The sequence below is a fragment of the Dipodomys merriami genome, unplaced genomic scaffold, assembly GCF_024711535.1.
Source record: "Dipodomys merriami isolate MVZ:Mamm:240054 unplaced genomic scaffold, mDipMer1.0.p SCAF_369, whole genome shotgun sequence".
In the NCBI taxonomy this organism is placed as follows: Eukaryota; Metazoa; Chordata; class Mammalia; order Rodentia; family Heteromyidae; genus Dipodomys; species Dipodomys merriami.
The window spans coordinates 75,987-89,444 of NW_027205259.1; the positions used below are offsets into that span (position 1 = coordinate 75,987).

Consider the following 13,458-nt stretch of genomic DNA (forward strand, 5'->3'; position numbering starts at 1 on the left):
TGCAATGCTTGGTCAGAAATGTATGCATTATCCTGCCCATGTAATTGTAGCCCCTCTGTACAGTATGTTCTCAAATAAAATAAAATAATATTAAAAAAAAAAAGACTACACAAAGAGCTCCCGTATGACCCAGAAATCCCACTTCTTTACTGAAATGATCACAAACAAGCCCATACTAAAACTATCAGCATAACTATGTTTTTCACAGCAATATTCACCATAGCTAAGATATGGAACCAAACCAGATACCCCTCAGCAGATGAATGGATCAAGAAAATGTGTTATATATATACATATGTATATGTATATTTATACACACACATATATATATAATGGAATTCTATAATTCCATCAGAAAGAATGACACTGCCCCATTTGTAAGGGAAAGGTAGAATCTTCATATTGTTCTGATTTGCATTTCTTTTATGACCAGAGATATTGAACATATCTTTATGTGTCTATATGCCATTCTTCCCTCTTCAGAGCAGGCTTTCTTTCACTCTTTTGCCCACTTATTAATAGAGTGATTGTTTCTTTGAGGATTTGGTTTTGGTTAATTAAATTTTGAACTTTAAGCATATTTTAGATATGAAACCCCTTGTCTGCTGTATAGCAAGTGAAACTCTTCTCCCAATCTGTAGTCTTTCTATTGACTTGCTAGCTATGTCCTTTGCCATGCAGAAGCTCTGCTGTTTAATGCAATCTCCTTTATCCAACCCTAAGTTTTTGTGTTTCTGGGTCTTTATTAAGAAACTTTTGACCAGTGCCTAGGAGCCCTAGTGTTTACCCTAATCCTTCCTTTAATATTTTTGTAGTATCTGATCTTACATATAAGCCTTTGATCCATTTGGAGATGATTCTGGTGCAGGGTGATATATAAAGTTCCAACTTCAATTTTCTGCACATATGTAGCCAGTTCTGCCAGCACTATTTGTTGAAGAGTCTTTCTTCCATCTAGTGATTTTGGCTCCCTTTTCAAAATTTAGGTAGCCATAGGTCTTTGGAATCATTCCTGGGTGTTCAATTCTTTTCCATTGGCCAGTTCCTGTGTTGTTTTTACTATTACTATGGCTATATAATAGTGTTTGAAGTTTGGCATTCCTTCAGCACTGTTCTTCTTACTAAGGATTGTTTTTGAAATTGGGATCTTCTTTTACTCCATATTAATTTGAGGGTTACTTCTTGTAATTCTTTAAAGAATGTTGAGATATGAGTATTCCATTAAATTTGTAGATGGCTTTGGGAAGTATTGTCAGTTTCACAATGTTAATTCTCCCAATCTGTGAGCATGGAAAGTTTAACTTCCTTATATTTGCTTTAATCTCTTTTTTCAGGTTTTTAAAGTTTTCATCATAGAGGTCCTCCATCTCTTTGGTTAAATTAATTCCTAAGTATTTTTGAGACTATTACAAAAGGAGTTGATTTCCTGATTTTATCCCCACTCTTCTCATTGTTAGCATAGACCAAAGCTACTGATTTTTGTGGGTTAATTTTATGGCCTGAAGTATCAGGCCAATGTTTTGGATCAGCTCAAATAACTTGGCAGAGGTTCGATAAATACAGGATCATGTCATCAGCAAAGAGGGAGAGTTTTATTTCTTCCTTCCCTATTTGATCCCCTTTATGTTTTCATCTTGCCTTATTCTAGCTAGGAATTCTAGTACTATATTGAAGGGGAGTGGAGAAATCAGACATCCTTGTCTCCTTCCTGATTTCAGAGGAAATGACTTTTACTTTTCACTGTTAAGTATAGTGCTGGCTGTAGGTTTGTTATATACAGCCTTAATTATATTGAGGAATGTTCCATGGATTCCTAGTGTCTCCAGAACTTTCATCACAAAGGGGTATGTGATTTTGATGATGATATACTTTTTTTAAAGTAATAAAATTCCTACTCTTCTAAATCATTTTGTGGAATACACACACACACACACAATCTCAAATATAATACATTTTCTTATGGTACAGATTGCAGTTCATTTAAAATTATCATGTAAGCATTCTCAGTTGTAGATCAGAATAGTCTTCTCCCAAACAAAAGTGTCTGGATCAGCCTGCCACTGTTCATTACTGAGAAATCATGTTAGAATATCTTTCTTATAGAACCATTTAAAATAGGCAAATAGATTTTATTTTTTTTTGGGGGGGGGTCCGGTCGTGGGGTCTAACTCTGGGCCTGGGCGCTGTCCCTCAGCTCTTCAGTTCAAGGCTAGCGCTCCACTGCTTGAGCCACAGTTCCACTTCCGGCTTTTTTTCTTTTTTCTTTATGTGGTGCTGGGAATCGAACCCAGGGCCCCATGCATGCAAGGCAAGTGCTCTACCACTGAGCCACCTTCCCAGCTGCAGGTAAATAGATTTTAAAGCATTACATTTTCAGAAATTATAAACTATAGAGTGAATGTTTTATTTAGAACTGTACCCATGAATTACAGTGGTTATCTGACATACATGATCCCCACAATAGAATAAAAGCACATATTAAAAACAGCCCTTCTCAGTTTCTGCATATTTAAGCTTCTTTTCCAGATTGACCATTTTTCTAGAAATGAACATCCTCAAAAGGAACATGAAAGCTGATGCTGGGAAAAGGAGAATGGGTAATCCCAAGAAGTGCTAAGAGGAGGAGAAATTAATTACAGGTCTAGATTAAAATTTAGGTCACACACAGTGGGCCTCAGCTTGTCTTAAATGTACAGCGTTAGCTATTTCATCTTTCATGATGTCTGCTTTGTTGAACTAAATATGGAAATGTCAATGAAACTATTAAAGGAGAAAATATTTTATAGAAAGCATAGAGTATAAGTTTCTATTACATTTGAGTCAAGAATCATGGCTATTTTAAAACACTTTTCATGATTTCTCTCCTTTCCGTTCAGTTTCTGTACACCCCCTGAAAGCTCTGTGGGCCTCTGAAAGGTCACTTCTAAGATACTGGGCTGGGAGTAAGTAACCCTTCTTGTGGTGTAAGGACTCTGTTCATACTGACAGTGTTAATCGGTACAGTCACTAAAATGATGCAGAAATAGACTTGTTAAATTTTATCAATAAGCAAGAAAATGCCTGCTAAATTCCTTGAAATATGTTAGAAGTGATTAAGAAATTAATAACTCTAGTGATCTATCACCAACTACACGATATTTTTCAAATTGATTTGTTAAAAATGTTTTCTTTTCTTTTATCACAGATATTTATGCAAAAGGTAATTTCCAAATCTGATAGATTTATTTGCCACTGTATTGTTCTTCTCAAAAGGCTTACAGCATTGTTAGGAATATAGGTCACTTCCTAAATTCACACAAAATGTAATTCAGGGGGAAAAAATCCAAGGGCAATGAATCCCACTATAAAAACATCATAATCACAGAATTGGAAACTTAAGAGGTAAATTTATTTAAAAAAATTATTTTTATACCACTGTGTAAAGCATAATTATACTTTTGATGCAGGTAAAGAGTTCAAGAACAAAAGAGCAATAGAAGTCATTCCTTGAAATTCATATAGTTATTTTAGGCATATTTAAATACAATAGATCACAAAGTACTGAATTACATAACTCTTTCCATAACCATGGTTCAACTTACCTCTACTACCAGTTGCCGAAGTGAAGGTGATGCTACAGAGTAGAGACTGGAGCTGCCCCTGACTGGACTATGGAGACTAATATAAGCCAAAACATTTTTTTGAAGAACTTTCTGGAAATCCTGGAACCAAAAGAGAATAGGTTCTCCCTTTAGCATAAATGAAGATATCTGACTTGACTTCATTAGTGAAATGTTGTTTATCAAATCTTTTCATTGTATAAGTACAATGAAAAGATTTATACTACCTAATACATTAAATGAAGGATAAGAAAGGAATTTTACATATTGGAGGTGAGGGGTTGGATATAACCTATAATATCTCTGACACAAAAGTCAAATTTCAAGAAAAAAAATTCTGTCAATGATAGCATAGCATTGCATTTGACCACAGAAATTAAGAACATGTTTTCTGCTTCATTGACAATACATAAATTGTGATAGGCATTGATAAAGAGAACAAGCATGGTGAATGAATTATTTCAGTAGTTCATAATGTGTGTCCTTCCTTATGAAGCAATAAGCTACTTCCTGCACAAATTAACACTTGGCTCTGAGAGAAAGTGCCCATAATATAATCATGTACTTTTGTGTTAAAAATTCACCATCACCTCTAAGAGAGTTAAAAGATTACTATTTAAAATTAAAATATTTTAAATTAAAACATATAATAATTTTTACTTACAGAATTAATGCATTCATAGATCCTAAAATTCCTGTTATGTGAAGTTTGCATGAAGCAACATTTTATCATAGGATTTGTATGCTAATTGAAATAATCTCCATGAGCATTTCACAAGACAGGCATTTGGTGTGCTTATTTGAAGAATTCACTCTATATGTGAATATAAATATAAATATATACATATATATGTCAATAATCAAAGACAGCTCTACCTAATCATTTGAGCAAGATGAACTTTTTCTAACTTTTCACTATTGACTTCTATGATGTTGTAATTGTGTAGTATTTACAATCTGATGATTAAGAAAATATAAAACTACCAAAAGCATAATGGCTTCATTAAAACTTAAAAATATAATTGTATATTATTAACTTCAGAAACATTTACTTCATTATAAAGAATAGCTGCTTGTATGTGCACCAATGCACATTGCTTTAATTCACAGGGTAAGATAGTTGATGCTCACAGATATTGAAGCAATTATTGCTAAGTAATTTATATTTTACAGCTGGATTCAGGGTGTTTTACTTATAAATAACGATATTAGACAGGCTTACTCTAAGAAAATAGTTTGCACGTATACATATTAATTCAAATTTGACATAAATTGGTAATAGATATTTAGAAAACTATGGATATAATGACATATTCAGTGTTTGAAAGAAACAGTTAAGACATTCTTAATACTTAAGAAGATTTAAGTGTGATCTCTTTGTGTATGAATTATTTAAAGTAGTCTAACTTATAAATATTTTGCTTAAATGCATTTTATACTTGCTTACTGATCTTGAAAGCAAATAATTTAGAATAGAAATCTGAGAGGTTGTTTCAGCTGTTACATTTTCTATGCCACTTAGGAATCTGTCAACTTAAAAAGGGTCTTAAAGCAATAGAATTCTTTACTTGAAGTCATTCTTTGGAGTATAATGCTCACACCACTCATTTACATAAAAATAAAGCATTTGAAGTTGCAGTTATGAATCTTGATGGACTTTATGCCATAAAAATGTTCTCATCTTTAAGACAAATTCCTTCGAATTAAAAAAGTGATTGCTAGTTTCTTTTCTATGATTTTTTGATATTTTCTCTGAAATTCAAGTAACTTTTTGAGTAATGTAATAAAAATGTTTCAAGATTTATATTAGATATAAAATTTTCTCAAAAACTGAGTTAGTGAAAATCTAGAATATCAAAGCGCTTCCATTAACTTGTTCCCTCTTTTATTAAAAATAGTGAACAAGGGGCTGGGAAGGTGGCTCAGTGGTAGAGCGCTTGCCTTGCATGCTCGAGGCCCTGGGTTCGATTCCTCAGCACCACATAAGCAAAAAGAAAAAAGCCGGAAGTGGCACTGTGGCTCAAGTGGTAGAGCGCTAGCCTTGAGCTGAAGAGCTGAGGGACAGCGCCCAGGCCCAGAGTTCAGGCCCCACGACCGGACCCAAAAAAAAAAAAAAATAGTGAACAAACTACCTAAGAGTTTTTCAAAGTTTATATTGTTATTAATATGGTCTTCATTTAATGATTAGTTGTCATATTCTTTTAAATATTTGGACATTTCTGGTAGGCAAACATGTTGAGCTCAGTTGACACAAGCGTTCTGTGTCTCACTGAATAATTCTATTTCATGTTACCTCTCCCCATTCATAGGAACCAATGTTCCCCAGGGTTGTTCCTCCCCATGAGCAGAAAACAATGGTGCGGTCTGGTCTCCATCCTCTCCTAACTCTCAGCATCACTGATCGAATCAGAGCTGTGATCACAGCAGTGCTACTGGCCCATTCTTGTCCAACATGAGTGAATCCACTATCATGATGGCTCCCAACTATAATATATCGGTCTAGACAAAGAGGAAGACAAGAGCCATTAACACAAAATATAAATCTTAACAATAAATGTAATGACATTTACATAAGCCTCTTGCACAATGAAGTAGCAATTAAGCAAAATTGTTCTAATTATTAAGAATATGTCAGTTTTCACCCACTCTCTTAGGTTACACATCTGGGTATATCAAAACAGAGGCAGCTGCCTAACCAAATTATCAATCCAAATCTTTAATTCCTATCACTGTCTTTCACAATGTGAATATTAAGTAACATAGTATCCAACTACATCACAGTGAATCCTTTCTTTGACATTTTTACCAACATCAGTGAGAAGGGCCTTATGAACAATGTGTCCAGCTCAGCAAATAACAATGAGCTAATACATCTGAGGGAGTTATTTAATAGCAATTAACATTACAAATCTGTTAGTCATGTGTGGATTCTGTAATAAACAATTATTGGGAATTAATTATAATTTCCAACTTATAGTTTTAGCCCTGAAGAAAATGTAAAGCACAACAATATCAAAATGTCAACCACTACAAAACTTAACAGTTCATGTATTTTACATATTAGAGCCACAATTAAAGTTTATAATTGCATAGGAGTATTTATGGTTTAAATGAACATTAGCAATTTTCTTCCAATATAAAGGAAATTAAAATATGTCTTTGGAACTCCCTCTCATTTTGTTATGTGTAAATATGATAGATGATAATAACACAGCTAAATTTATTAGATCAAACAGCTCCATCTATGAACCTGTGTATTTCACGATCATATATTATAAGATGTTTGATAACTGAGTGCTGTGTAACAAAACACAGCTAGACCCTACATAGTGTAAATGGACCAAAAACTCAATAGTCATTCCACCTGATGAAGAATTTGAAGTGTTAGTCTCTTAAGTAACTTGTGTGCTAGCTTCTTATTACTCTATTTGGCCAACATAATATCATAATATCATCCAAAGGATCCATAAGTTTTTTTAACTTGAATGCAGAAGACAAAAAAATGGACATGGTTGTTCATAGAGCACAGGCTGGGAATAGGACACTACTTGATCTAACAAACAATATTCTCTGTACTAATATATAATCATAAGACAAAGCAATATAACAAAATGAAGTCAAAAGTTGTCAAAAGAGGGCTGGGAAGGTGGCTCAGTGGTAGAGCACTTGCCTTGCATGTCTGAGGCCCTGGGTTTGATTCCTCAGCACCACATAAGCAAAAAGAAAAAAGCCAGAAGTGGTACTGTGGCTCAAGTGGTAGAGCGCTATCCTTGAGCTGAAGAACTGAGGGACAGCACCCAGGCCCAGAGTTCAGGCCCCACGACTGGACCAAAAAAAAAAAAAAACTTATCAAAAGAGAAAAAAATTAGCTGGGAAGATGGCTCAGTGGTAGAGCGCTTGCCTTGCATGCATGAGGCCCTGGGTTCTATTCCTCAGCACCACATAAGCAAAAAGAAAAAAGCCGGAAGTGGCGCTGTGGCTCAAGTGGTAGAGCGCTAGCTTTGAGCTGAAGAGCTGAGGGACAGTACCCAGGCCCAGAGTCCAGGCCACATGACCGGACCCAAAAAAAAAAAAAAAGAGAAAAAAATTAAAAAATAAAAACAATGGAAGACAAATGTCTTGATTTAATAAAAGTCAATGGTGTTATGTTGAGTGAAAGAAAAAGTAGAGACTATTGGCTTTTGAAACAAATGACAGATTAGCAGTTCTAAATAATGTTTCTTTTTTCATTCCCTTGTATCTCTTCAAATGTTCTGTCTCCTAAGGTTTATTTCTGAAGAGCTACAGTTGAGAGAGCGAGAAAGAAAGAAAGAAAGAAAGAAAGAAAGAAAGAAAGAAAGAAAGAAAGAAAGAAAGAAAGAAAGAAAGAAAGAAAGAAAGAAAGAAACAAAGGAAGAAACAAAGGAAGAAACAAAGAAAGAAACAAAGAAACAAAGAAAGAAACAAAGAAACAAAGAAAGAAAGAAAGAAGCAAGAAAGAAAGAAAGAAAAAGAAAGAAAGAAAAAAGTGTGTCATTAAATAAAAACTGTTTGGTTTCATGTCAAGCCACCATTTGAGTGGTTGTACACCTAGAATGAACTATTTTACTATGTTTTACAATGTCTACAGATTATTTATTTATTTATTTATTTATTTATTTATTTAGTATGCTACAGCTGAAGCTTCATACAGAACATAGATGAAAAATATTTAATTTTACTGACCTGGGGATATTAGGCCCTTGACATATCCAACAACATTAGAGACGGTTTTAAACTTTGTAACTGTTTGTACTTGCAGGCGGATAATTCTTTTCTCTGGAAAAACAATTGAAGATATCTGTTTATCTACAATCTGTTATGCATTCCTCTTGAAAAGTTAAAAGTTGTTTATGTGTGTTATCAGCAAGAGATTTACACACAATTGAAAATTTTCATATAACTACAGATATGCTTTCTTTCCCAAATATTATTCAATAATTTGTGCAGATGTTTTTTGGATGTGTGTTATGCAATGATAACGAAGGTTCTCTTGCTTGTCTCCTAGGCCTGTTGAGCCATAAATAGCCAACATTCAACCTAGTATTCTGTGCCACAATTGTTTGTAAACGGAGAACACATAGGAGATCTTGGGGCTCCTCTTTGAGAAGAGAGAAAAAACAAAAGTATTTCCAAAGAATATCAAATACATGTCTGTCTTCAGAAAAAGTGCATATCAGATAGATTTTAACATTCTTCTGTGATTATTTGAAAACTGTAAATAAAATGCCACACAAAGGAAAGGATATCAGTGCTTAAAGGTACTCAAGTTTTTTCATACATTATAGTCTTTCTGCAAATGTTAATAGGTCTTCCATTGCATTTTAAGTCTCCATTATTTAGTTTACCTCCTTGACTTCCATTTACATGTGTTGACAAATTTTTGCAAGCCAGGTGCTAAAGGCTCACGTTCTGTAAGCCTAGTTACTCAGGATGTTGAGACCTGAGGATCACACTTCAAAGAAAGCCAGGCAGAAAAATCCTTGATACTCTTATCTCCAACTAACCAGCCAAAAGGCAGATAATAGAGGTGTGGCTTAACTGGTAGAGCACCAGCTTTGCCCAAGTATCCACACCAGTCAGGAAGAATTCTAGGCATAGCTCTGACTTGATCTTCAGTGGCCTTTGCTAATTAGTAATCTGTGTTGCCCTTGTACTTGATGGATCTTGGAGCACATGGTATGTGAGGGAGGGGTCATGGGTAAGGTCTTAGCATCTAAGTAGAGGGTGGCAATTAAAAAAAAGCTAATGCTAAGAAACTATAGAATTCAAGGGAGTCTTTGATTTTCACTTCTTACTGCTGGATGAAAATTATACTAATAAATGTTTTTTCTTCCATAGTTGTTACAATTTATATTTTAATTAATTTAACCATAAGATATATACAGTTACCTATTCATTAGAAAGAATATTACATAATTTGAAAATAAATGGATGGACCTGAAAAAGAATTATGTTAAATAAATTTAAGTCAGGTCCAGAGAGACAAGTATACATGTTTTCTTTTGTATGTGGAAGTTTGATTTAACTTAAAACATGCAGGGAAATACATATGGTTTTATACGCAAAAGTCCACAAACATATTAACTGTAGTATGATCATTGCAGAAGAGAATTCAAATGGTGTAATTCCTTAGAAAAACTCACTCCTAAATCAACAAAATAAATAATGAAACTAGTACTTGAAAGCTGTACAGAAGAGGTCAAGGGGAGAGGGAGCCTGGAGAAAAATGGAGAGAGGAAGGGGGACAAGGCAGTCATACATTTTCAGGCATATTCTATGAAACTAGAAAATTGGAGGAAAAGGTTGAGAAGGATGTGAGAGAATGATGAATGTGATAATTTTAATCTAGATTCATTATTCTTATAAACTGATTTGCTAAATGATAACTCCTTTTTAAAACTACTTACAGATAATGAAAATATAATTTAAAGAAATAAAGAGAAGGTTACTAGGTGGTGGTTGAAAAAAATGACAGAAACTATGATTAAACCAAGAATAAGTGTCTTCACAGAATGCCTGTGTAGCTTATCTCTGATTAAAAAGAATCTACATAAAGCATACATGCCATTGCGATTTCCATTTAGAGAATGTACACTTTTTTAAGTTTCCCCTAAATTAATAGATTGTTTTGTTTGCCACATCCATTTTAGACTTATTAAAATGTTGGCAGAAAGTACAGATCATGAATATTCCTCTCTCCTCTCTGTATTTCATACCAGTAACATCTTGCAATTGTATGCAACATTTGTCAAGATTGATGGGCTACTATAAATATACTATTATTAACCAAGCCCAGAGCTTACATTATGGCTTCAGTCTTTGTGATTTGCATTCTATAGGTTTTGACAAATGCACAATGACATGTATCAACTCCTGTAATATCACACAGGATAGTTTCTATGCTCTAAATATCTCCCATGCTCCACGTATTCATCTTTCCTTTCTCCCTGAGAATCATTAATCTTACATTGTCTTCACAGGTTTGCCTTTTCTACAATGCCATAAGACTTGGAAAATCATATACTTCTCTCTATTTTTAATTGTTTTCTAGATTTGTTCCAGATTATCCAGATAGGTGAACTTCCTTTAGTTTTTCTACCTGTTGGATTTAGGTATGGATGGAGAATCATGTGTGGTTTTGGAAGATTCAATTTTATTTTCTTTCTAATTCAACATAACATATACAAAAGACTACTTGCAATAGTACCATACATCAATATAGTGCAGTCTAGCCTATGGTAACCATTTTCATACACCATAAACTAATGTACATTTATTTATCATATTGAATCTTCTTGATCCTTGAAAGCACAAATAGGTTCTATTATCTTTATTTATTAAATAAATAGAAACTGGTAAATGAGGCTCAAATCCAGATCTTCACTTAGAAGCATTTATATCTAAAACAGTGATTTGCACATTGTCCATTTTTTTAATTTTTTTTATTATGAAGTGTTTCTTATATATAGAAATACTGAAGAGTATGTAATATACAAGGATATGCCAGGTTTTATTCTTAATTTTTTCCTGTGTGGATCAGGAGCCGTTAATTGTCCTTAGTTTGTTTGTTGTTCTTGACATTGAAAAGAATGTATCCAAGATTTTAACTATAAAAATATGCTGTGTTTTTTTGGAAAACTCCCCTTATCAAACTAAGAAGATCATTTCCATTTCTAATTTGGTAAAATATTTTTTATAAACTGAAGTTGAATCATTTATAAGGATAATTGTTGGCTTCAAACTGTTTAGGCATGCATGTATTTCTGGAATAACTTTACTTGGTCAAATTATCTTTCCTGTGTTTAATGACTAATTTTTTTTCAGAATATTTGCATAGAAATCTGTAAGTGTATGTTTGCTTATTTTACTTGTTTATTCTAGTCTAGTTTTGATGTCAGGATTAGAGAGTCTCCAATAGGACTAAGGGATCTTTTCTTACTTGCCTAGATTCTTCAAGAATTTATGGCAAAGCGCTATGATATATGCCTACAATCCCAGCACATAGGAGGCTGATACAGGAAATAGCAAGTGGAGATAAATCTGGGCTAACCAAGGAGAGCTATCTCAGCACACAGATAAACATTCACAACAACAATGCAGTTTCTGAAGCATGAGGAATGCCTACTTTATTTTTTTTCATTGATACTATGTATTTATTGTATTTATTATTTCCTTTCTTAAAATTTCCCTGGCTGCTCTTTGCCTAGCTCTTTAATTTAGATGTATTGCTTACCATCTTTCTATTTTAAGATATATGCATACATTTAAACCTTCAAAATTACTTTCTTTTTCAAACTTTTTATGATGATGATGATGATGATGATGATGATGATGATGATGATGATGATGATGATGATGATGATGATGATGATGATGTGTGGGTTTGTTTGGCCAGCTCTCAAGTACCATGATCTTCCCACTTAATACCTCCTGCATAGATGGGACCATGGTGTACTACTCCACTATGCCTGGCTGATGGATTGAAAGAGTTCTTACTAACATTTCCCAAACCTTCCCTAAACTATGATTCTCTTGCAAACCTTTCTGACCACTGAGCCTGGACAAGGATCCAGATGTAGTGATAGTACTTTGGTATCTTTATAAGGTCTTACTGCTGACAAGTCCTACATTTATTTTTCAAAAATTTAATTTGTGTTAATATTTTATTATGATCTTTAAAAATCTGGTTTATGTTCAAATTATAAAATCACATAAATAGCTTGAGATTTGGTTTTAATATTTATATTTAAAATATTTATGAATAGAAAATAAGAATGGATGCTACTGATAATTTAGTGTTGTGAGATTTGCTTTGTGACCCATTAAGGTACTTCAATTGAATAAGTACTGTTATTAAAACCTACATGTAAGTATTATGACTACCATATATGCTAGTCTATATAATGCCTATTTCACAAATATTTAAAAAATATTTTATAAGTATTTTTACTAACACATTTTATTTAAACATGTACATATTCTATGCATGTTTCAATAGTTCAAGCTTCAAATTTGTGTGAGTATAGCCTTATTACTTATTCTATATTGGCTATATGCTTTTTGAGTTAATGACCAAAATACATTACATTTTTTTAGAATTACATTAGATTTATCAATTGATTGGAGCAATATTATAGGACTTTACTTTAAACTAGCTTAAGGCCATAAAAATTCTGATGAACTAATTACTCCAAAAACATCTTTTTTTAACCTCATTTTCTTCCTGAAGTTATTTTCTCCCACTCAAATTCAACTATTAATATAATGACTCCCTCTTTCTTTTGGTTTGTATTTCTCTGGTAAATATTTTCTCAGCATTACGTGTTTTTCTGCTAGATATCTCAGAGGCATTCATGTCTTGGGAACAATTTTAATGATAATTGTTTGGCTTAGAGTTTCTGTATTACAATGGAAGTAAAAATTCTAAGCCACAGCTTTTGAGACCTAAGGGCAGATTTTGGATTGAACACCCAAGACCCAAGCAGAAGGAAACTTATATTGAAGAGTAGATTACTTCCTACTTATACCCCACGGCCTTGGTTTTATAGGGTGTCCTTAATGCAAACTCCCTGCCATCATACACATGTCCTCACACACATGTGGAGTCTCTCAACACCAGACCATAAAATACTTCTCTGAGATTCCTTCTATTTCATTTTTGCTTATGGATATTAAATTACATTTGATTTTCTATTTTGATAGTTGCTTTTAAAGTATATTTTCTGATAGTTCCATAAGAGTTCCTAGAATATGAATATATATATGTATTTATATGGAAAGATATTCTAATAATTTTATTCTGTCTCCTTCTACATCTGGAGTCTAAGATTCCTATTTA

At 33.3% G+C, this 13,458-nt stretch overlaps 1 protein-coding gene and 1 non-coding gene across 2 annotated transcripts in view; both read right to left on the reverse strand.

Annotated features, from left to right (window-relative positions):
• Positions 1–2,269: 2,269 nt before the first annotated feature.
• Positions 2,270–2,333, reverse strand: Trnaa-ugc (transfer RNA alanine (anticodon UGC)). Its single transcript has one exon. It is a non-coding gene; the product is annotated as a tRNA-Ala (tRNA).
• Positions 2,334–3,581: 1,248 nt separating this feature from the next.
• LOC138804550 (inactive N-acetylated-alpha-linked acidic dipeptidase-like protein 2) overlaps positions 3,582–13,458 on the reverse strand; it is a gene marked incomplete at its 3' end in the record, with an annotated part of 613,633 nt that continues 603,756 nt past the window's right edge. The window contains exons 7-9 of the mRNA XM_069988885.1: positions 8,304–8,396; positions 5,893–6,098; positions 3,582–3,701 (exon numbers count right to left, since the gene is read on the reverse strand). Coding sequence (XP_069844986.1) covers positions 3,582–3,701; positions 5,893–6,098; positions 8,304–8,396 — 419 coding nt within the window. The remainder of the gene's footprint in view (positions 3,702–5,892; positions 6,099–8,303; positions 8,397–13,458) is intronic.